At 38.9% G+C, this 25977-nt stretch overlaps 1 protein-coding gene across 3 annotated transcripts; it reads right to left on the bottom strand.

Moving 5' to 3' along the window:
* Positions 1-28: 28 nt before the first annotated feature.
* LOC121677604 (putative ferric-chelate reductase 1) lies at positions 29-25191 on the bottom strand. Of its 3 annotated transcripts, XM_042056420.1 has the most exons (29): positions 25143-25191; positions 23421-23610; positions 21339-21478; positions 21084-21172; positions 18393-18451; positions 14585-14641; positions 12343-12513; positions 12187-12255; positions 11793-11954; positions 11643-11686; positions 11361-11455; positions 10892-10953; positions 10335-10366; positions 9844-9939; positions 9580-9654; positions 9023-9114; positions 8856-8914; positions 7380-7505; positions 6492-6550; positions 5803-5897; positions 5433-5494; positions 4516-4553; positions 4030-4125; positions 3617-3691; positions 2997-3088; positions 2830-2888; positions 1213-1338; positions 735-786; positions 29-280 (listed from the first exon to the last, which is right to left on the bottom strand). In XM_042056420.1, exons 1-29 carry the CDS (start codon positions 25152-25154, stop codon positions 244-246), a joined length of 2421 nt encoding a protein of 806 aa, XP_041912354.1. In that variant the 5' UTR covers positions 25155-25191; the 3' UTR covers positions 29-243. The 3 variants fall into 3 exon arrangements, with proteins under 3 accessions (XP_041912354.1, XP_041912355.1, XP_041912356.1); XM_042056421.1 differs by lacking the exon at positions 14585-14641; XM_042056422.1 differs by lacking the exons at positions 18393-18451; positions 21084-21172; positions 21339-21478; positions 23421-23610; positions 25143-25191 and adding an exon at positions 14742-14999.
* Between the last annotated feature and the right edge of the window lie 786 nt (positions 25192-25977).

Below are 25977 nucleotides of genomic sequence, written 5' to 3'. Positions count from 1 at the left end.
TTTCATATGTAAGTACAAAAGTAGCATATAGAAATGTAATGTCTTATTTATTTTAGTGATTGTTCTCTTGTGTGGTGGTTTTGATCATCAGAAATGTGGTAGCTCTGATCATTTAGAAGATTTAGGTCAGAACATACAGTAGCTCTGATAGTGTAATAAAATGTTCACTCAAACAATCAACCAAAACTATGGCAAAATGCTGAAATGAGCACAGCGAATAAGATGACACTGATCAGGACATGGTCACTGGGGCCAAACAGTAGATTCTGTCACCCACAATCTGCAAGAATCAAAACAAAACAGAACCAAACAAACAAACAAAAAAGGAATTAAGTTCTTTACTTCAAAAAAGGCACTACTACACAAAACAGCCTGGCTCTTTTTCGAGTTGCAGTCAAGCTGCAGGTTTGCTGGAGGGAGTGGCAAACAACATTTTCAATTACCATGAGATGAGGTCCTTAAGACAACGACTATAGAAAAAAGCCATATTTGCCAATGTAAACAGGACGTTGGTATGCCAGTACAAGCAAATCCAAAAGACCTGTGTTCAAGGTTGGGTGGGGTCACTGCTCTCTCCCTCCGCTACAATGTGCCTTTGATTTCACTGGAACAGCACCAGTCTTTTGATACATTATGTCAACTCTTAAGTTCTAATATTTACTGTGCCAACCTTTATAGTTTGGCTGATGACAGAGTTTGTGGTCAATATTTCTTTCATTCATTCACCATCTTACCTGTGAGAAACACGAATCGGTGTTGCTGGGACTCTTTTTTGAGAAGTCATGTCTAAATACACAAACACACAAGAGCCTTACTTAGACACGCAAAATGAACAACATATACAAATACCAACTGCTATTTGTATGCATGCTATACAGTACTGGTGCATCTAAATAAAATAGAATTAAATTATCGTGGAAAAGTTCATTTTTGTCCATAATTTATTTCAAAAATGTAAACTTTCATGGGTCATGATTATTGGATCATGCGCCTGACCACACCTATGACAAGCCTTGCGTCGCGCTTCGTGTCGGGTGTACGACAGGGCCCTCAGTGTGGTCAGGGCAATGGACTTTTCCCTGATATTCTAATTTTTGAGATGCACCTGTATGTGTGTGTTAACTCTATGTTAAGTGTGTGTTCTCTCGGCATGTGTGTGTTTCTTTACATTATGTTGATACAATGCTTTGCCTGTAGGCTTATGTTACTCACCAATATGTTTTAACACCACCCAGATCTCACAAAACACCAAGGTCCACATCGTAGGGCCTGTCATCATATACTGAAAACATGTGCAACCACCATACTCAAACGCCTGGAGTACAAATATGCCTACAACTGCAAATTCAAATGGGGGCAGAGAAGAGCAGGGTTTTAAACACAGACATTTGTTGGAAAATATTATAATACGAATGATGAAAGCCATTTTAATGTCAAATCTGATTCATTTATAACACATCTTCACACAGGAAACCTTTATAAGGGTACAGTATTGAGACAAGAGGAAACGCTCTTGCTCATTTTAATAAGTCAATGAGTCAGCTAGACCTGAGAGTTAGACTCAAGCCCTTAGTGCAACAAGGAAGGCCATGCTTTAAAAATACCTCCAAATGGAGTCTGCTAATGATAAACTATATCCAGCCAAGATCTAATGTGTTTGCTCGACCGTTTTATTGTGAGCCCTGTGTGTTTAGCTTGGTTTCTTGATGGCTAGCTCGCTAGCTAGTGGGGGTTTAGCATAGCAGTCACTTGCTACCAAAGCTGCAGGGGGAGCTATGTCGGGAGAAATGCGAGCCCAAATCCGGCGAAAACCCAGAAACAGCGAAGGAATAACCAGACCTGCATAGGGCTTCTTTAATTTTGCGGTGGTTAATCCGAAAACTAAGCATAATCATATTGGCAACATGAGGGGAAACAGGCCTCAGCTCCTGCTGAGCCTGCAAACTAATTGAGCCCCAAAGTGAGGACAGGTGCATATATGAACTAATTAGCCACAGGTAGTGACATCACTGAAGCTCCGCCTGTCAGTAAGTGTTTTCTCTCATAGATATTAGAAAGCTAGATTCCGCATTGGGCTCCAGAACGTACGTAAATAGCGCCGCCATCTTGGTGGGGGCAACAATCACTGGAGGCCAATGGAGAAACAGGTGTCTCTGATTGGAAATCAGACAGGTGTCTCTGATTGGAAATCACACAGGTGTCTCTGATTGCCTGTTGCCCAGTAAAGTTTTGACAGTATGGTGTTTGCCCCGAGCAATATGGTGGCCACGTTTACATATGCCACCTAATAGAACTCGACGGACTATGTGGTATCTAGCTTTCTAATATCTATGCTTTCTCTAACCTAACCTAACACATGGAAATCATGCTGCCTGTATAAAAAACATAGGAAACCATAGTGAATTTTTGTATGTTAAAACCATAGTAGTACCACAGTTACTATGAAGCGCTATACAGTAGGTAATCCATGGCAGTGCCACAGCTACTATGAAGTGCTATAGATAAACATCGGTAGTAACATTTGGGCCATCGGTTAGGAGCATAGTAATCGTTATCACAATGATTTACTATAGTAAAACCATGGTTACTGTATAAAAACCATAGGAAGGCATAATGAATTTCCGTAAGGGATTCTGACGACCCACTCTCTCTCTCTAAGGCCAGCCTATTTAGACTGCACTCAGAGCGGCAGCCTGAACTTCTTTGCCACTCGACTTGTTCTTTTTTACTCTAAACTCTAGAACGGGTCACTCATTTGTTCTCTCACCCTAAAAGGGGTCACTACGAACACAGTAGGCCTAAAAAAAGCTTTGTTAGGATATTGTTTACCTGTGAAAGTTGCCTGTAAGGTGGCCAGAGTCCTGAGGACCCACATCATGATATCCCTCCTGGAGACCACAAGAGCACAACATTCAACTCCCACCTCTCTCCCATCCTACAGCTTGTAAGAGATACTGCTGATGAGCTCAAACTCAAATCAGTTCACTGATACTCACAGTTCATGGCTTGGACCACAAAGGGTGAATGCAACGATTGTTTGAATGAGACTCAAAATCATCGCAACACCTGTAAAAGCAGATACAATGGTCTACAGAGAGACACAGACACACACACACACACACACACACACACACACACACACACACCAGTACTTTTTAATGGGTCACGCCACATCAGGTAAGGCAGTTTGGTAAACCTTCCACTCAACCCCTTCTTCTGATATTGTGAAATAGTAAATGCTTTGTCTAAGTATTTACAACCGCGAAGTTCAGAATGAAATTGTTATGCTGTCTGCAGGGTGGCAGACTAGGCTACTGCATTGTATACTGTTTAGCCCCCGGACACCTCGAAGGCTGTTATTCTGCTTATTCCCCCGGTTACAACTCCAAGACCACACCTTGGGTCATTAATTGCCACACCCCTGAGTGCATCGTGTAATAAAAGAGAAGGGCTTGGCGAAAAACTCGAGTGTACGATAGGAATACGCTTCGCGTCAGGATAATAATACACTTTGGTAAAACACCAGGTTTTGCATCGTGAAAATAGGGCCCTATATCGCGCAAAACCTAGCCAGAGAAAGCAAAAACCAGGCTGTTATGAGGAAAAGTATACGTACATGGCTACACAGAAGGAAGAAAATAAAGGCAATGAAGACTGCACACAGGGAGAAAAGTGACAACACCTTGTATACCTGAGGAGACAAAAAGAGGAGACTGCATTCAAATGGCTGCACAGTATCTGGAACTTTAATCAGGATGTTAAACTTTTTTTAACCAATACTTAAATAGGATTTAAGTGGAATTCATAGGGTAAATACTACACACACACACACACACACACATTCATTACCATATGAATGTCACTACATATACTACTATATATATATATATATATATATATATATATATATATATATATATATATAGAGAGAGAGAGAGAGAGAGAGTAATGTATATATACTAACTGAATTTCCTAAAATAACTTTTAAAAATGTAATAAAATAAAAACAACAAAAGTTTGACAACCTACCAAGTGACTGATTAAATCCCTTTTGTAACCCAACAGGAAAAGTGCCCCCTCAAGATGGAGGAAGTGTGAAATCAGCAGCAAAGCTACAGCAGCAACCTGGGATAAACCAAACAAAGCCTCAGAGGTAAAGCAGAGCAGGCAAAGCTCTTTTTAAGACACAGCAACATTAAAAATGTTTTATCATAATATTAGAATATCTCACTCTGCGTAATAACGGCAAACTACAAAGTCAGTCCATGAGCAAAGTGTCTTTTACATGAACTAAATCTATCGTATGGCCACCAGTGTCTGTGCCATGGAACTTGCTCATGGTATTAAAGTAGCAAATAGTTAGAATACTTTGCACTTTGCCTGACATTTCAATTATTTAAGTGATAGAGCCTGCTATAAGAAAGCAATGGGAGATTCTCACACAAACCCAGTGGATGTTAAGCATTTTATATCTACCTGATGAGAGATTAATGTTAAAACCGTTGATTCAAATACCTGTTGTAAATCATATGGTTCCTTGAATGTGGTTGAATCTAGAGAGGAAATAAAGAGAGGAAATCACTGATGGACAATTGTGGTGCATGGAAGGAGGACAGATTAATCATTCACATGGGTTGGCATTTGTTATTTTGGTATACCAATTAAAGGTTGTATCAGCAATGGTGGAGTAACGTCACTTCTGTTGATGTTCAAACAAAACAAAGAGCTAGCTCGCTACTCCCTCACGTGCAATTGAAGGGATTTAATCAGTCACTTGGTAGGTTGTCTTTTATTGGTTGGAACACTTTATCTTGCCTTTGAGTGATTGCCAAAACTTGTTGGTAGCAATTGTTTTTGTGTACAGATCTCGGAGCCTAGGCTGCCTACAGAGACGCGTTTTTTTTGACGGCCTGCTTATGGGGCAGGCAGCTAGCGAATCGTTAGGAAAGATTTGATGAATGTGATCATTTATGTTTGGGCCTTTTTTGGGCCTGAAATCGTTGATACAACCTTTAACTAAGCTAACCAATTAATAACTTAATTAATTAATTAATTAAACTAAGCACACATCTTTTATAACTCACATATGGTTAAAGTAACTTCATGCCATGCTGTTAAGTACTCCTAATTGAGACATCCTTTTTAAATATAATTCAATTACCTCCTTTAGTATTATCCTTTAGTATTATTTCACAATCATACAATAATAAGAAAGGTCAAACCATCCTCACTATGGTGGATATGAAGCATTTCTAATAAGATTGTTCAAGGAACATTAGATTGAGCCTTGATACGTTGAGGAAACGTATTACATGTAATCTGTATCTTTGCCATTGAACCACTGACTATAAAATAACAACCTATCTCTCACTTCGACTGAACTTCTAAATATTTCTTTTGAATCCCTGAAAATTATATTTGATTAATCATACCATTTGCAGGTGTTGATGAAATTGAGGGTTGTGATGTGGGGTTTTGTGGTCTGCTACAAACCCTAGAATACATATTGTCATTGTTGTAAATACCAGCACATTTACACTGAAATGATTGCTTTAGATAAATAGCATTTTATCCCTCGTAATGAAATCAGAAGAAAATTGTGTTAGTATTGATCAACTTGAAGAACCGAACATTATTGAGATGGCCTTGATCTGTATACAGGTCCGTAACATTCTCTTCAAATAAAATACATGTTTGTGGAAACAAGCAACTCACAAAAAAAAAAAGATTAAAATGAGGACAGTGGTGAAGCAGACATTAGCCAGGGTGTGGCCACTCGCTACACCAAAACAATCAACTCACAAGAAAAATGTTGAAATAAACCCAGCGATCAAGATGATATTGTTCAGGGTATGGCAGATCACTGGGAGCAAACAGTAGATTCTGTCACTCAAATTCTACAAGAATCAAAACAAAAAAACAAAACACAATTACTCATCATGTGCTCTTAATATCTGTGTCAACAGTCATTTTTGAATACACCGTCTTAAGTATAAATTCATTTTTTAGTGACAATAAAGTTTGGTCAAATTGTATTTGAACCCATTGTTCTCATTCATTATGGTTATGGTTATGGTTATGGGGTTTGGCAGACGCCTTTGTCCAAAGCGACATGCAAATGAGAACAATACAATAGTTACATTTAACAGTAAACAATTTCAAAAGTTGGTAAGACTACATTAAGGAGAAGAGCAATAATAAACAACACTGTCAATGCAATTAATAGCCAAATGAAAATAAAAAAATATAATCTACAAACCACACCGGATAAGAAACATTCAATAAACTAAGTGCATGTTGAACAGATATCAGATGCCCCTCTTAAAAAAAGATGCATGTTGAAAGATGCATGTTGAACAGATCAGATGCATGTTGAACAGATAACAGATGCCCCTCTTAAAAAAAGACCCAAAACTATCACAGGAACGGAGAGTACTGGGCAACTCATTCCACCAACATTGAACAACATTAGTAACAAAACACCTTCTTACCTCTGCGGAACACACTGCTGGTGGTGCGTCTCTTTTCCTTCTCCTATTGGAATTACAGTCTGAATACACAAACACACAATAATTGACTTAGACTTGAAAAATGAACATTGAATTACAGTCTGAATACACAAACACACAAGAATTGACTTAGACTTGAAAAATGAACATTGAATTACAGTCTGAATACACAAACGTTTTAGAATCTTTTGAGAAAGAATTGACTTAGACTTCAAAAATGAACATTTAAAATAATAACTTGTATTTGCATGTCTGCTGCATATGTGTTAATTGTGTATTATGTGTGTTAATGTGTGTGTTTACAATAAGCAGGTGCAATGTTTTTATGTCTAAGATACTTACATGCATCTGCACATGCCTATTATTTGAACTCATAGGCAAAATGTAACTTCACCTTGGTCTAATAGGCAACGACAAAACAGTTTTACAGTTATTTACTTTCACTATTGACTAACAAGGGGTTACAATCAAAAACCTAGCCTGAGAAAAGCAACACTTACAAACTCTAAAGATATGTATCCTGCAGATGAGTTATTTGGGACTTGTTGCTGAGGGCTGCTTACGTCTCGTGACAGTGGGTCTTCAACTGTGCTTTATGCACCTTTCTTTCTTGGTCATTGGTGTAATGATTTTAAGAGGGTGTAAGATAGCGATTATTGGATCATGCGCCTAACCACACCTAGAACAAGCCTTGCGTCGCGCTTCGCGTCGGGTGTGGGCAGGGCAATGGACTTTTCCCTGATATTCTAATTTTTTGAGATGCACCTGTATGTGTGTGTTAACTGTATGTTAAGTGTGTGTTCCCAGGACGTGTGTGTTTGTTTACATTATGTTGATACAATGCTTTGCCTTTAGGTTTATGATACTTACCAATACGTGTTAACACCACACAAATCCCACAGAACACCGAGGTCCACACCGTAGAGCCTGTCATCATATACTGAAAACATGTGCAACCACCATACTCAAACGCCTGGAGTACAAATATGCCTACAACTGCAAATTCAAATGGGGGCAGAGAAGAGCAGGGTTTTAAACACAGACATTTGTTGGAAAATATTATAATACGAATGATGAAAGCCATTTTAATGTCAAATCTGATTCATTTATAACACATCTTCACACAGGAAACCTTTATAAGGGTACAGTATTGAGACAAGAGGAAACGCTCTTGCTCATTTTAATAAGTCAATGAGTCAGCTAGACCTGAGAGTTAGACTCAAGCCCTTAGTGCAACAAGGAAGGCCATGCTTTAAAAATACCTCCAAATGGAGTCTGCTAATGATAAACTATATCCAGCCAAGATCTAATGTGTTTGCTCGACCGTTTTATTGTGAGCCCTGTGTGTTTAGCTTGGTTTCTTGATGGCTAGCTCGCTAGCTAGTGGGGGTTTAGCATAGCAGTCACTTGCTACCAAAGCTGCAGGGGGAGCTATGTCGGGAGAAATGCGAGCCCAAATCCGGCGAAAACCCAGAAACAGCGAAGGAATAACCAGACCTGCATAGGGCTTCTTTAATTTTGCGGTGGTTAATCCGAAAACTAAGCATAATCATATTGGCAACATGAGGGGATTGAGTTAGACTCAAGCCCTTAGTGCAACAAGGAAGGCCATGCTTTAAAAATACCTCCAAATGGAGTCTGCTAATGATAAACTATATCCAGCCAAGATCTTAATCAGCTTAATGAACCAATTGAAACAGAACATGTATAGGTACTACTCAAACTTTTTTATCAACACTATCCCTTACAAAAATTATCCATGGTTTTACTATGGTAAATAACCATGGTTCTTCAAATAACCATGGCTTTTTGTTTTTTATGGTTAACCATGTACCTTACAACGCCGCAGAAGACCAATGCTTTCAACCAGTCTAGTATTGAGACAAGTAGAAACGCTCTTGCTCATTTTGATAAGACAACTGATGCCGCAACTCATGAGCATGACAATTACATATACAGTTTGATAAGTAAATGAGTGTAATCCATGGTAGTGCCACAGCTACTATGAAGTGCTATATATAAACATCGGTAGTACCATGGTTAGGAGCATAGTAATCGTTATCACAATGATTTACTATAGTAAAACCATGGTTACTGTATAAAAACCATAGGAAGGCATAATGAATTTTCATAAGGGATTCTGACGACCCACTCTCTCTCTCTCTCTAAGGCCAGCCTATTTAGACTGCACTCAGAGCGGCAGCCTGAACTTCTTCGCCACTCGATTTGTTCTTTTTTACTCTAAACTCTAGAACGGGTCACTCATTTGTTCTCTTTGACTCACCCTAGAACAGGTCACTACGAACACAGTAGGCCTAAAAAAATCTTTGTTAGGATATTGTTTACCTGTGAAAGCTGCCTGTAAGGTGGCCAGAGTCCTGAGGACCCACATCATGATGTCCCTCCTGGAGACCACAAGAGCACAACATTCAACTCCCACCTCTCTCCCATCCTACAGCTTGTAAGTGATACTGCTGATGAGCTCAAACTCAAATCACTTCACTGATACTCACAGTTCATGGCTCGGACCACAAAGGGTGAATGCAACGATTGTTTGAATGAGACTCAAAATCATCGCAACACCTGTAAGAGCAGATACAATGGTCTACAGAGAGACACACAGACACACAGACACACAGACACACACACACACACACACACACACACACACACACACACACACACAAGGAAAAACTCCCATAAACTACATGACAGTGTTTTACACAAATTACAAAAGACAAAATGACTGCACCATAGTTCTAACCATAGCCAAATGAATCTGAATCAGATCAGTCCATCAATCAGAAAGAAGAATGAAGAAAAGAGCCTGCATCCTAGTTCAGTTGATGTCTACTATGGTTGTTAGTTTTCAAATGATCGATGAAATGATTGATATGGAATAGTGATTGGTGATCAAGGTAATAGAATAGATAAACAGAATCAATGATAAAATAGTGATTCTTTTCTCTGAAGGATACAATATTATGTAGTTTTAAGACTATATCGCCCCAAAACCTAGCCAGGGTGTTAGAAACGAAAACCAGGCTGTTATGAGGAAAAGTATACGTACATGGCTACACAGAAGGAAGAAAACAAAGGCAATGAAGACTGCACACAGGGAGAAAAGTGACAACACCTTGTATACCTGAGGAGACAAAAAGAGGAGACTGCATTCAAATGGCTGCACAGTATCTGGAACTTTAATCAGGATGTTAAACTTTTTTTAACCAATACATCAAAGTAGGTTTTAAGGGGTATACATATGGTAAAATATATAACTTTTACAATTAAAATAAAATAAAAATAACTTTAAGTAAAAACTTTGACAACCTACCAAGTGACTGATTAAATCCCTTTTGTAACCCAACAGGAAAAGTGCCCCCTCAAGATGGAGGAAGTGTGAAATCAGCAGCAAAGCTACAGCAGCAACCTGGGATAAACCAAACAAAGCCTCAGAGGTAAAGCAGAGCAGGCAAAGCTCTTTTTAAGACACAGCAACATTAAAAATGTTTTATCATAATATTAGAATATCTCACTCTGGGGCGCAATAACGGCAAACTACAAAGTCAGTCCATGAGCAAAGTGTCTTTTACATGAACTAAATCTATCGTATGGCCACCAGTGTCTGTGCCATGGAACTTGCTCATGGTTTTAAAGTAGCAAATAGTTAGAATACTTTGCACTTTGCCTGACATTTCAATTATTTAAATGATAGAGCCTGCTATAAGAAAGCAATAGAAGATTCTCACACAAACCCAGTGGATGTTACAGGCATTTTATATCTACTTGATGAGAGATTAATGTTAAAACTGTTGTTTCAAATACCTGTTGGAAATCATTTGTGAATGTGGTTGAATCTAGAAAGGAAATAAGGAGATTAGTTCACTGATGGACAATTGTGGTGCACGGAAGGGAGGACAGATTAATCATTCACATGGGCTGGCATTTGTTATTTTGGTATACCATTAACTAAGCTAAATAATGTATTAATAACTGATTACTTAACTAATTAATTAAACTAAGCACACATCTTTTATAACTCACATATGCTTAAATTAACTTCATGTCATGCTGTTCAGTACTCCTAATTGAGACATCCTTTTTAGATATAATTCAGTTACCTCCTTTAGTATTATTTCACATAAAATTATAGGAAGGTCAAACCATCCTCACTACGGTGGATATGATGTGTCTTTTCTAATAAGATTATTCAAGGAATGTTAGATTGAGCCTTGATATGTTGAGGAAATATATTTCATGTAATCTGTATCTTTGCCATTTAACCACTGACTATAAAATAACAACCTACAGTATCTCTCATTTTGACTGAACTTCTAAATATGTCTTTCAATTCCCAGAAAATTGTATTCCATTAATCATACCATTTGCAGGTGTTGATGAAATTGAGGGTTGTGTTGTGGGGTTTTGGGGTCTGCTACAAACCCTAGAATACAATGTCATTGTTGTAAATACCAGCACATTTAGACTGAAATGATTAATTTAGATAAACAACGTTTTTAAGGTAAATGTTATCATGCAAAAAAAGTATTGTGATTGAAATTGTGATGTTGCACTATCTATGAAGTTATCACTCGTAATGAAATCAGAAGAAAATTATGGTGATATTGATCAACTTGAAGAATTGAGCATTATTGAGATGGCCTTGATCTGTATAGAGGTCTGTAACATTCTCTTTAAATAAAATACATGTTGAGGAAACAAATAAAATACACATTGTATTTTAAATAAAATACACATTGAGGAAACAAGCAACTCACAAAAATGAGGACAGTGGTGAAGCAGACATTAGCCAGGGTGTGGCCACTCGCTACACCAAAACAATCAACTCACAAGAAAAATGTTGACATAAGCTCAGCCATCAAGATGATATTGATCAGGGTATGGCAGATCACTGGGAGCAAACAGTAGATTCTGTCACTCAAATTCTACAAGAATCAAAACAAAAAAACAAAACACAATTACTCATCATGTGCTCTCAATATCTGTGTCAACAGTCATTTTTGAATACACCATCTTAAGTATAAACTCATTTTTTTACAGTGACGATAAAGTTTGGTAAAATTGTATTTGAACTCATTGTTCTCATTCATTAGTAACAAAACACTATCTTACCTCTGGTGGTGAGTCTCTTTTCCTTCTTTTATTTGAATTCCAGTCTGAAAACACAAACACACAACAATTGACTTAGACTTGAAAAAGGAACATTTAAAATAACAACTTGTATTTGCATGTCTGCTGCATATGTGTTAATTGTTATGGTACCTGGAGTTGTACTGGGTTGAGTTGTCAGGTTGCTCATCGGGATGGTTCTGCCAGTTATGTTGGACTGGATCCTTTTGGGCACAGCTGTAGTGTCAAACTGTTTTATTGTTACGGTATCTGGAGTTGGACTGGGTTGAGTTTTCAGGTTGTTTTTTTTTTTAGCTGTGTTGGATGAGATATACAGTTGTAGTTTCAGTATAACTGTGACATGTACTGGAGAGAGTGGTCTATTCTGTTAACACAGGACCTGGAGTTGTACTGGGTTGAAAAATGAACATTTAAAATAACTTGTATTTGCATGTCTGCTGCATATGTGTTAATTGAGTGTTATGTGTGTTAACATGTGTGTGTTAACAATAAGTAGACGCAATGTTTTTATGCCTAAGATACTTACCAAAATATATACCGGTACCAGCACATCCTATACTTATCGTAGGCATCAGAACAAGGAGCAAATTTGAAGCTGTGTTGGATGAGATCATTGTGTCAACAGCTGTAGTTACAGTAAAAATGAGTCAAAACAGAGTCGTCTGTTCTGTTGTTACGGTACCTGAAGTTTTCAAGTTTCTTGTCATGTTTGTTGTAGATGTGTTGGAGATGATCGTTGTGTCATCAGCTGTACAGTCAGTAGTCGTGGGAGTCGTCTGTTCTGTTGTTACGGTATCTGGAGTTGTACTGGGTCCAGTTGTTGGGTTGCTCGTCTTGGGCATGTCTGTTGTAGCTGTGTTGGATGAGATCATTGTGTCAACAATTGTTTCAGGATACTGTACAGTAACTATGACATGTACTGTAGAGAGTGGTCTATTTTGTTAACACAGGACCTGGAGTTGTACTGGGTAGGTAGGACAATTATTCCGTCTCTATCAGTAGTTATTTGGCCCCATTTCTTAATATTAGCCAGCATACAATTATATGTAATCTCAAACCATTCTCCCTATTTTATGATAGACTTGACAGGTCTTGTCTCAGATTTGACAGATTTGACAGATTTGTTACCCATGGTTACCCTTCTTTCTTTTCTTTTCTTCCTCTTTTCTCTGATTACTTACATTCTGTAAAGCGCCATGATACATTACATTACATTACATTACATTTGGCTGACGCTTTTTTAACCAAAGCGACTAACAACATGGTAAACAGTAAGTTTTAGAACAATTCTCACAATTTTAGGACAGTTTAAAAAACATTAGAGTACAGTAAGAATAAGTGCGTCGGTGAGTGCTGTATTTAAACAGTTACTTGTCAGTTTAAAACGGCTGGTGATGATACATGTGTAATGTTTTGGCGCTCTATAAGCACAATAAATTGAAATTGAATTGAAATTTGACTTTTTTTGGGGAACCACAGGTCGAGCCTAGGGAGTTACAAGGACACATATTCACACTTGGCCTATGCATAAAAGGGGGGGGGGTCATGTTAGAGGGGGGCCGGAGATTTCTCTCCCTGGAAATTTTGAAATTCTGGCTGCTAAACATACCATTTCAATGCAGTTTGGAAGGGACAGAAATACCTTAGCAGAGCAAGCAGCAACCCACATCTATCTGAGAACTAAGATAAAGTATCTATTTTGTAAGTTAATGTAAAACACATAGCTTGGTGAAAGAACTGTAAACTCAAATTCAGCTCATTAAAGTGTAAGCTCATTAAAGCATGTTTAGACACACACATTTACACTTAGGCGTACTACACATGATTTTAAAAACAGTACCATTGTCGTTGTTATGATTTGATTGATATGTGACCTAAAAACAATCTTACATTAAAAATGTTGCTGAGGTCTGACTTTGTGGTCCTCAAATTAAATTAGTTTAATCTTAATTCATGTGATGAAGGACTTTGAACGAAGTTTGACAGGTTTCAGTGCTGAGTAAGGTTAACACTAAATATTTGAATATTTAACTACTAGTAATATATTTTTCATTACCATTATGGCAAGCAATAGGCTAGGCCTACCTCATTTGTAAGTTGCTACCTGCAAATCATGAGCAAGTGACCTGATAACCTAAGTTATGAGCACATGAGAGAGACTATTATACTTTCTTGCCCTCTACATCACGGTCATAGCGATCCTATTTATAAAACAACTTTAAGGCCTCCTTTTAAAAGGGTATCCCTTTTCACTACATGGATTAGCTGCCACATACGTGAAGAGAACAAGTGGAGATTGAGAAACATCCAACACAATGCCTTGGTAGGCCTAATGTTATTAGGTTGGATTTTGTAGTCACTGCAAATTTAACACCCTCGTTTCTATGAAACTGGAAACAATTGAACCAGGAGACTTTGCCAAATATTTGTAATATGTGTTCAGATACAAAATAGTTGCCCAACCTTGCCAACATTGCCTTAAAAGTTGCCCCGTGTATCATCACCTTAAACTGTAACTGTAACAGTTCAACTGTTCAAACTGTAGCGTTAACTGTAACAGTTCAACACAAGCAAAACATTGCGAGCTCAATGTGCGTGTGAGTTGTTACGGGAACATACACAGACACCAATTTTAGGAAAAGGGCTAATGTTGACCGGTCTTCAGCTATTTTGGTACGGTTTATTACACATCCAGAAGAATGCATTTGAGTCGTTATAGGCCCTGGCTTATTATGGAGCATAATAGGAACAAAGTTATGATCAAAAAAATTATCAGGGTGGAAAAATCCGAGGGGGCACGTGCCCCCTTTATTTCAATGGGCATGACGCCACTGGGTTGCTCGTTGTGGGGTTAGAGGTGATCGTTGTATCAACAGCTGTAGTGTCAGTAGTCGTGGGAGTCGTCAGTTCTGTTGTTACAGTATCTGGAGTTGTACTGGGTTGAGTTGTCGGGTTGCTCGTCTTTGGCATGTCTGTTGTAGCTGTGTTGGATGAGATCATTGTGTCAACAGTAGTTTCAGTATATTGTACAGTAATTGTGACGTGTACTGTAGAGAGTGGTCTATTCTGTTAACACAGGACCTGGAGTTGTACTGGGTAGGACAATTATTCCATCTTCATCAGTAGTTATTTGGTCCCATTTCTTAATATTAGCCAGCATGCAATTATATATAATATATTAATTTATTCAGGCTTTGTGATACATTTAAAATATTACTTTATTTTTGAGTACAGGGGGTTCTATGAGTTTTGAGAAATGTGCAATACCAATATCTGAGGAGTAAGAGGGACTGTGCAATATAACTGAGAAAAGTGAAATGGCTATGTGCGTAAGGGATAATGTATAGAACGTCGGTCATTATTGGGTAAATAAGTCCCGACAGGGCGAACCGGACCCCGACGCGCAGCGGAGCGGAATAATGACCGGCGTTTTATACATTATCCCGCTTATTAGACGGCTACTTGCCAAAACGAAATAATAAACTCCCCACGATATGACTTTAGCCTACATAGCCTAGCCTATTTGTTACCGTTCATCGTGGCATTTGCTGAGAAACAAATAGTTTGCAACAACACACGCCAAACTTGAATAAAACATTCTTTAGAACACAGCTGATCAACCGTCTACTTTCACTTTTGAATGAAGTTCCAGTCCTTGCGTAGTGATATGAAAGACCTGAATTTGAAGCACAAACTCCGTTGCCATTGACAGCGGTCATTATTATGACCGCAGCTAGCGTAGCTAGCGAAGCGGTCATATAAGGGATTGGTAGACTTCCTGAATTTTTGGTCAACGATACCCGCGACACCGAAATCCAAAAAATGCTGTTTTTCCTAAATAACTATCTGAACCGTGGCACCGAGGATGAAGAAATTGTTATGGTATGTTGGTCTCAAGGGCCCACATCAACCTAGCCCATAATCACTAATTTGTGATTTGCATCCCCCCGGTAAAAAATGAAAATGCAATATCATTCTGCTTTAATCGCGCCTTCAGTTAAGATGTTCAGAACTGCACCAAATTTTATGTGTATGATTAACCTGGCATTCTCTGGGGGTATGCCAAGTTTCGTAGAATTTCATCCATGGGGGGGTCTAAAAAAATGTAAGTTGTGTGTACATTTAGTGACGCACACACACACAGGCACGCACATACTATCGGTATCGGCAATTAGAACGGCTGATACATAATTACCGCAGAGAACGTCTAATAAGGATAGGACGATTTTCACATGAAATGTAATTCCCATTTCTTCTTGAAGCCAAAATAAATCTAATCAGACATGCTTGGTTTTTACTGTAGGTACGTTAATCTTATAATATCAATAGCTATAGGTACAATAATGTTACCGTTAGCATTGGTTGAGTGATGAAGGCCAATTTGATTGCATTTGTAGAAAACTATAAATGTGGTTATACCAAGCAAATTGATAGCAGCACTAATTGTATCTTTCGACTGTCATCTCATTTGCTTATGACCATAACCTAGGCTACTAACAGGAGCTAAGTGAGTTAGCCACAACACGTTCGCTACGTGATGGTTTTTTAATGGAAAATATATAGGCTACCTGAAAGATAACCTGTCTATGATGCATCCTAAACACCGGGCTGCATGGGACATTTCTGCTCAAAGTCTCAAAAAGCATCTGAGTCAACGTTCATTCCCAAACACATATAGGCTAGCCTACTTCAATCCTCTATTTTCAAAGGTGATTCAAGTAAGGAAGAGCATGGCTCAAAGTAAAGTAACTAAAACTACATAAATTCGTCAAAGTGAATAATGTGTCAACTCGCCGCAATGTAGATTTATTAACGCACCCGTGATGATCTACATCTCCATTTAAACCAAATGTTTTAGAGCGCACGTTGAGAGATGTATCCAGGGCAGGGCTGTACCTACTCATATTTGTTGCACGTGCTACAAAAATCATTCTTTGCGATGGATGAATTAGTACCAACGTTACACCGGTCCGATACAGTTTTGCCGTGAGACTGAGATGCTTTTTGTTTGTTCGAAGTGCATGTTTAGGGTGTGAGAGGGGAGTCGATGTGCTTTGATTCCAGTTTGGTAGTTGTAGTCTATGCGATTAAAAAACACGTGTGTGGCCCCAGCCGTGGCGCAACTGGCTGTGGCACCTGCACCGCCACCGGTGACCCGGGTTCGATTCCCGCCCCTTTCCGGATTTCACCCCGACTCTCTCTCCCACTCACTTCCTGTAATTCTCAACTGTATCACATTAAAGGCATAAAAAGCCCCAAAAAATATACTTTAAAAAAAAAAAAAACACGTGTGTGTGAAGTATCCAAACAATGATAACACTTTTATTATGGCTGCTTTAGCCACAGACCTTGAGCTACTGTAAAGTGGGTTGGGTTCCATTTAGAAGTGTCCACTTCATTCGCGCTTTCCGTGATTAACACAGCTGCGTGAAATGTATTACTACTGATATGCAAAACTATTAATTTTTTTTTAAGAGGTGGCAGCTTAAGTCCGCTTGATACTGTAAGCCATTGGTTCCCAAAGGAGATTTTATTTGGGTCGCCAGCATAGCCTGGTGACCATTTATGTTGTGTAATAGGCCTAGCATAGGGCCTACCTTATAGCTTATATAGTTTGTTAACAGTCATGGTTTTGTCATAACTCCCTCTATGCATTTTTGCATTTAGAATAGCTCTGAAACCGGAGGGCGAACACGTCGCAGGGGGGGGGGGGGGGGGGGGGGCGCCAGTGCGTGGATATCTCAATCGCAAAATTAAACAATATTTCTATCGGGTGCCTACCATGGATTAGGCTGGGTGAATTCAGCCTGATCTGACGGCGATTTCTTTTTCGATTTCTTAAAAGATCTAACCATGGACCTCATAGTTGCAAAATGCAAGGGAACATGAATCAGCCTATTATTTGCACAAACAATAACGGACGGTAGCTCTTCAACTTAGCCCGTTAAAATGTGTATGAACAGTCTAGCAACGCATTTAATGAAGGCCCTTTTGGACATGTCAGTTATTTGCACCACTGGGTAAAACTGCATTTTGTTTTAGACTACTGGTATTTAATTTGTGCATTGACAATAAAGCTGAATATCATATGAACTAGATGACTAAACCTATGCATATGTAGAAGAAGAAACATTCACAAAAATCCATGACATGACCTCTCTTCTTGATAGCTGTTGAAAACTGCATGGAACTGACAGGGATTGTTTTGTTTAATAATAAATAAATAAATACATTATGCTGCTACCTTCTGCTTTTCCCAAATACAATGTAGCCTACAGGTGTAAGTGACCTTTCATCAATCCAGTTGCAATGGATGAACTGTGATGAACTGCCCTACTTGTGATTGTTTAGAGATTTTAAAGGTTTTATAACAATGCTACAACTTTTTTTGGCTATTCTACAATTATTCACCTTTGCACTGCCAGTAGGCTACTTTCTGTGCAGCCGCACACACACACAGGCATACACAAAAGTTTCAAGAGTGGGGGATGGAGTAAAAGATGGAGACAAATTGATTAGTGTGATTTATTTTCGCGGAACAGATGTACAGGACTGAGCGGCGGTCATATTTTGTACCGCTATGTGGTACATCTAGTTTTTTTCAGAGGTTCTTTCCTCGGAAATAATGACCGCTAGAACTTTGGGAAATCCCATTCAAGTCAATGGAGCGTTCTACTTGCCTTGTGAAGAGCCGTGTAACAATGGTTTTAGGTCAGAGCCATATAAAGGTACCTGGAGTTGTAGGTGGTGGATTTCTGTTCCACCAGCTAGCATCCCCAACAACTGCAGCACTGAAAAGTAATCATAAAAAAATATATTTCTGTGTCAAGAAAAAAAGACAGGTGTTCCACTTTTTCAATGCATGCATACTGCCAGGCACAACTGAGGGCACAGCACATTTCACACTACAGGATTTGGACTCCTCGACAAGTCTAGATATTTATCTAGCTTGACAGAGTATGTTTTCGGGCGTTTTCATACATAGACAGTTCCCTCGGGTCGACCATTGTATGGCTTGGTCCGCCATGTTACCCACTTAAACAAGAATGTGAGGAGTACATAGCTGAATTTAATGAAAAGCTTTTTCCTGTTTTACTGCTTCCTCAGAGTAAGTATGATGATTGTTGATGATTCAAGTTCAATAATTTATTGCCATGTCAACATTTTGTCTTGGTGCCATTCCAGTTTAAAAAAATACAAGACAATACACAGGACAAACACAGGAATATACAGAACATGAAAGACACATTCAAAACATGAAAGACAATCACATAGACAAGCATTCAAACCAGTAAAAAGCAGTAAAAAAACCCCTTCCCATAAAGTGTCTTGTGCAGTCTATAAAGTGCATATGAAAGAGGTAATTTAGTACAGATTTGCTCTGCAAGGTGACTGAGCATTAAGGAGCCTAATAGTGGCAGGGTAAGTACTGTTGCAGAAACGAGATGTTCTACCCCTGAGACTTTGGACTCTCCTACCAGAGGGCAGTAGTTGGAAAAGGTACCTGGCAGGGTGGGAGGGGTCACCTAGTACTTTCTGGGCATTATGGCTAATCCGTGTGGCATAGATAGAGGCTACAGATGGGATGACATGTCCTATGATTTTGGATGCAGAATGCACCACCTTCTCCAACTGCTTCCTCTCTGAAGAGGTGGTGTTACCATACCAGACAGTGATGGAGAAGACAAGCACACTTTCCACATGTAGCTCTGTAGAACTGGAGCATTGCATTCCTAGCTACACCAAACTTCCTCAGCTGGCGCAAAAAGTGAAGCCTCTGGTGGGCTTTGCTTATGATGAGGTTGGTGTTGACCTCCCACTTTAGGGACTGACATATGGTGGTGCCAAGGAATTTAAAACTAGACACTCTCTCTACTGCCTGGTCATCAATGATCAGAGGGGAGTGAGCTACTGTATTTTTCCTAAAATCTATATGCAGTTCTTTTGTCTTGTTGACATTTAAAAACAGGTTGTTCCCCTTACACCATACCTCTAAGGCTGCCACTTCAGATCTGTAATCTGACTCACAGTTCTTACTGATAAGACCCACCACAGTTGTATCATCTGCATACTTGAAGATTTTCACATTCTCAGAATGGGACACACAGTCATTGGTGTATAGAGAATAGAGCAGAGGAGAGAGGACACATCCCTGTGGGGGCCCAGTGTTGAGAATACTGGGTTTGGAGAACAGGTTGTCTATTTTCACCACCTGCCGCCTGTCTGATAAAAAGTTTAAAATCCAGTGACAGAGGGATTGATTGATTCCCATTAACTGGAGTTTACCAAATAATGTAGTGGGTATAATAGTATAAGTATAAGTATAGTATAAGTATATATACTTTTTTGATCCCGTGAGGGAAATTTGGTCTCTGCATTTAACCCAATCAGTGAATTAGTGAAACACAAACAGCACACAGTCAACACACAGTGAGGTGAAGCACACACTAATCCCGGCGCAGTGAGCTGCCTGCTACAACGGCGGCGCTCGGGGAGCAGCGAGGGGTTAGGTGCCTTGCTCAAGGGCACTTCAGCCGCAGCCCACTGGTCGGGGCTCGAACCGGCAACCCTCCGGTTACAAGTCCAGAGTGCGAACCAGTGGGCCACGGCTGCCCCGTCAATAATAATAATAATAATAATAATAATAATAATAATAATAATAATAATAATAATAATAATAATAATAATAATAATAATAATAATAGTGTTAAAAGCAGAACTGTAATCTATGAATAAAACTCTTGCATATGTAGCTGGGGCCTCTAGGTGCTGCAGGATGCTGTGGAGGCACAGGGAAACAGCATCCTCTACAGACCTGTTAGCACGGTAAACAAACTGATAGCTGTCCATCCCAACACTGGCTAACTGTCTACAAACGAGCCGTTCAAAAACCTTCATTGCAATAGAGGTCAGAGCAACAGGCCTATAGTCATTCAAACAGCTGATATTTGATTTTTTAGGTACAGGGATGATTACAGCAGATTTAAAACATGCAGGGACTTTGCATTCCCATGATGACTGTTATGACACACACACACACACACACACACGCATTCACACACGCACGCACACATGCAAGCACGCACAATCGCACACGCGCTCGCACACACACACCGACACATAAAGACACATGCAGACACACACATAGTACACATGCACATATGCATGCGCACACACGCACATAAGCATAAACACACACACACACACACACATAAATACACATACACACACACCATTAACCACACACACACACACTCACAAGCGAACACACACTCTCATTTACATACACAAAAGTTGCAAGAGAGAAAGTGCAGGACTGAGCGACGGTCATATTTTGCACCGCTATGCAGTCTTAAGAATGAAAATAAACTCAAACAACAACACAAACAGATATACAGCAAAGTGAAATATATTGTACATTACTCGAAAACGAAGGTTCCTTTCTCGGGAGCTTTCCACTGGCCAGAAATGGTTCTTTTTTTCTGATTATCTCTATGAACCATGGTGGTGTTCTTCATGCAGAGAGAAAAATAAACGTTTAAAGTATGAGCCAACCAAAATGTGTATGAGACTGGACATGTGTTAGATCGTATTCATAAAATTGTATTAGGAGGATAACTGAACAACTGAAACCAAAAGATGAATAGTTAATATGATTATAATATTGAGAAAACTCACTGGGCTGCCTCTGCAGTTCAACAATCGGTTGGTGTTTGGTTGGCCTAAACTAACAAAAAACCCCACAGGAACTCTTTGATCATTATCATTCCGTCCATCCATCATGAATCCTTTTATATAAACTGTTGAGCTCAGGACCACTGAAAAAGTAAGCAGAAATGTGTGACCACAACTAAAGAATGCAAAATGATTTGCTGCTGTCAGTAAGTTAAAAAAAAACTTGCCATTGACACGCTGAGTAAGAGCTTTCTGCTCAAAACATCCGTGGGCCGATTAAACATTTTTCAAGGAACTGCGAGCGCTGTCTTTTTTTTTATATTCAGTCATTTACAGCTAAGGATCCAGCACCCAGTGTACAATTCTCAGGAGGTGTTGAGCATGTTTTTCCCATTGATTTATGAGCTGCTGTCAGTAAGCTCATTTACCAACAGCTTGCTTGTTCCATTGGTTTGGTAAAACACACACACACACACACACACACACACACACACACACACACACTAACAACATATCACTGTGTTCACTGTTTGCGGTCCAAGTAGAAATATAGCTAGGGAATAATAGGCTAATGGTATGCTACATTATTAGTCATTTAGCTGACTCTCTTATCCTGAGACTAACAGTGGACTAACTACAGGGGCAGTCTGGTTAAAGCAACACCAAAGAGTTTTTTCTACCTTGAAATAATGTTTCCAAAATCGTTTCAGTGGTTCATCAACTCGTAACAGGTTGAACGGCACTTCTGCATTCGCTTCGCACCCCTCTATCTGCTGTAACCGCACTATGTAAGTTTGCCGGATCGGGTAGCGGATCTGTAGTTCGATGGAATGACACACTGAAACTACAAATGTGACTTGCATCTGATGTCGCAATACATCGTACTTTCATAAAATCATGCAACATATTCTACCTTGTCTGTGGACATTGTTATTTCCAAGCCAGTGCTGGATAAACAAATAGTGCGTGCGACAGAGGAAAAGTTCTTTGGTGTTGCTTTAAGGTGCGTTACCGGTACATGTGCACAATGGTACTTCCTTGGATAACCACTGGACATGTGTGCAATCATTTGTCATTCTTACAGCATATTCCATATACATATACTTTCAAAAGGAAGCTTTATTATTATTAGTAGTAGTAAGTTTACAGTGAACAAAATATCCATGAAACACACAAGAGCATTCTGAACAAAAAACAACAGCAAAAAGCCCAGATAAAAAGGGGGAGACCTGAAAAAAGCACAAAATGACGGTATCTAATCTCTGTGATCTTTAGAGTTAGGCCACATGTTTTCATCAACATCACATCTGATATTATCCAAGGCGATGCACCTGGATAAAACCATTTGGTAGCAGAAGCAGAGGTTTTTATACAGTATCTAAGGTTTGGAATATTGTGTTTTCTATTGTACGATGTTGTGTGTTAACATTCGTAAATACTACAAAAACAATCCATAGCTTTGTTGGGAGGAATAGCTTGTCTGTTAAGAAAATGTAAGCATTGTGGAAATGTGTTTACTGACTGCATATTGTGTGAAAACAACATGAAATGTGTGAATGGTTTGGCCATAAAAGGCTGATGCTGTGCTAATTGTGTTTAGAGTTTTGAAAATGTGACAACTGGTTAGACAAACGCTTGTTAGTGACTGAATAAAACTGTATTGTTATTATAAGAGTTTAAAGGGTAGCGAGCTAGCTCTTGGTTTTGTTTGAACGTTAACAGAAGTGACGTTACCCAATATCGCTTAGAGCAGGGGTTCCCAAACTTCCTTGACAAGGCCCCCCAAATACCCCTAGGTTCTGCTATATGAGAGCTATCACTCTACTATTATTCCCAGTCATTATCATGGAAAATAATGTTCAGATATGCGACAAATTATTATAATGGCATTGTATAACAACCCTCATAGTAATGGGTATATTTAAACATTTTCAAATGTATTTATTTGTGGCTTTTATTTTTCTTTCCAACTTGCTGAGGCCCCCCTGGCACCCCCTCGTGGCCCCCACTTTGAAAACCACTAGAGCACCTTTACTGTTACTTTGCTTGTTTGTTGTTGTTTTTACATCAATATCCTTGCCTTACCTTCCACAACTTCGTCTTTGTCAAGGGTGGCAGAGGATGGAGTAATAGTATATGGCCTGCTCCCACCTTCAGAACCAAATGAATGTTTGATGTCCATATCTATACAATAACTATGAAGTCTTGATCCATCAATATAACAAGACACTCTTCTCAGCAGCAGAAAACTCAGGATCAGTCCAGTTATTGTCATCTGAGGGAACAAATTTAATTTTAAAGTCATATCAGTGACACAGGATACAGATGACCACATGCTTTTGACATGCATACTGACAAGAAAATAAAACACAACACAGAATTGCAAATATGAATTACAGTTGGTATCATCATTATTAGGCCTAACACTGCAACCGGAAAGTGTTTAGACCCTTTCAAGTTTTCCAGATTTTGTTATGTTTTTAGACTCATCTTAAAATGTATTCAAATGTCATCAATCTATACACAATGCTCAAATACTCCACAAAAAAACAAGTGTTTTGTATATTTTAAAAAAATTAAAGACTGAAATAACCCATTTACATGAGTATTCAGACCCAAACATCGGTTTTTTGTGTAGTATGTTAAGTAAGGGATAATGTATTGTCCGCCGGTAATTATCGGAAAAAAAAGTCCCGACAGGGAGAACAGCTGCGCTGGTGCGTAGGGCTCCGGTTCGCCCTGTCGGGACTTCTTTTCCCAATAATGACCGTAGTTCTATACATTATCCCTTGCATTGTGCGTAGAGTAATGAGAAAAAAAATAATTTAATCCATTTTAAGATAAGTCTGAAACATAAAACAATGTGGAAAACTTGACAGGGTCTCAAAACTATCCGATTGCACCGTAGGCCTACATATTCAAAACAGCAGTAATTTTAGGCTAGTAATTTAGGCTTTTTAATTAAACGTGATTTGCAAAGCGATTGTACCACACTGAAAGCTTTGGTCACTAGCAACCTACATCTGTCCTCTGTCAAATACAAATGCATTTTCAGCTTTGATCAAAACCATTCAGGAATTATTACAGCAAAAGTGGCACGTGCGTAATGTTTCATTCATCCCTCCTGTTAGGGACAGTTGAAACAAGAGTTTGTCAAAGTAGCCTTAACGATCACAAAATGCTAAGCATGCATGTATAGGAGTTTCTTAAAGCTGAACTGTGTATACATTGTTCAATAGCCTACACGATTTCATAACAGGCCAAATAGAAAATACGTTTCATACCGTGAATGCAGGTCAGCTGCTGTGAATAAGATAAATATAACTTTTATCATTTTTCATGTAGACTGGTAATCTTGGCCTTGGTGCCCTGTGTGGCCTTTGAGCACCCTACCAAATGCCCAACTGATGGCCAACCCAGCTAACAATTCATGGTTCCCAGAACGTTCTGGGAACGTTGTTGGTTCCCGAACGTTCGTGGGCTTTATCAAAACATCTCTCATTAGGCATCCATTACATTCTTATTACAGAAGCAAAACTTGTTTAGCCTAATAAAGAGGTCCAAGATGAGCAGTAGCCTCGCAATTAAAGCCTAATAGCGTAAAATAGGGCTACTGAAATAGGCCAACTGGCAAACATGTGAGAAAGTCCAGATGACAACTGCGCCTTTAAGACACATTCTAATCTTAACTACCCAAGAAATGGTAATCAAAATCATACAGCTCCAAATCCTACGTCAACATTATAGCGAGCCTTCGTTAAAATGACATTAAAGACATCGAATGAAAACCAACCGAAATGTCATTACCTTTCCTAACATTGGCTTACGTGCCTTAGGTCTGTTGCTGACTCTACGTCCTCAAACACAATGGTGAAATGAGTGAAAAGCCTAGGCTATTATAGCCTACCTGAGATTTCGCGAGGGCGGTGCCAATATGATTTAAATAATTATTTATTCTCTGTTTACAAATTTAAAACATTTTCACTGCTGAATAAAAAAAACAGATAACTCAATTATGAGTAGATTATGTGTCGTTTAATAATGTAGGCTAAATGTCTAGCTTTGGTGAATGTCAGATGTTTGTCTAATTTCATTCCAATTTCGTAATGATCAGAGGATAGCCCGGTTAACACCAGACCCCTTTTCAAATCTAAATTGCTAACAGGTTCGTCTGGGTTCTCCCAGGCTACAGTACATGGAGGATGTTCTGATGAGGAATCTGTTGTCACCATCGTCAATTCAGCCAAGTTCAAATTGAACTATTGAAAAAACTTCAAGATGGTCTACTCTATTGCATTATTACATTTAAAGAATCAAATGCGGTCAAAATTAACAAGTACTTCATGCTCATATTTCAAATGTAGTGGAGTCAAAAGTATGGCATTTGTCTTTAAAATGTAGTGAAGTAAAAGTCACAAGTTTCCAAAAATATTAATACTCAAGTAAAGTACAGATGCTCAAAATCATACTTACAGTAATCAAGTATGTGCTTAGTTACTGTCCACCTCTGTCCATAGTCCAAAATCATAGTCCATAGTCCCGCGCAGAAATCGTTGCAACGAGAGGGCACCAAACCAAACCTGTTTTATTTTGTTTGTCTATGCCCCTGTATGACAAAAATATGTGATGGACTTCTCACAAA

The sequence above is a fragment of the Alosa sapidissima genome, chromosome 12, assembly GCF_018492685.1.
Source record: "Alosa sapidissima isolate fAloSap1 chromosome 12, fAloSap1.pri, whole genome shotgun sequence".
NCBI lineage: Eukaryota > Metazoa > Chordata > Actinopteri > Clupeiformes > Clupeidae > Alosa > Alosa sapidissima.
Note: the sequence above shows the minus strand (reverse complement) of the source record. Positions and strands in the feature narration are given on the sequence as shown.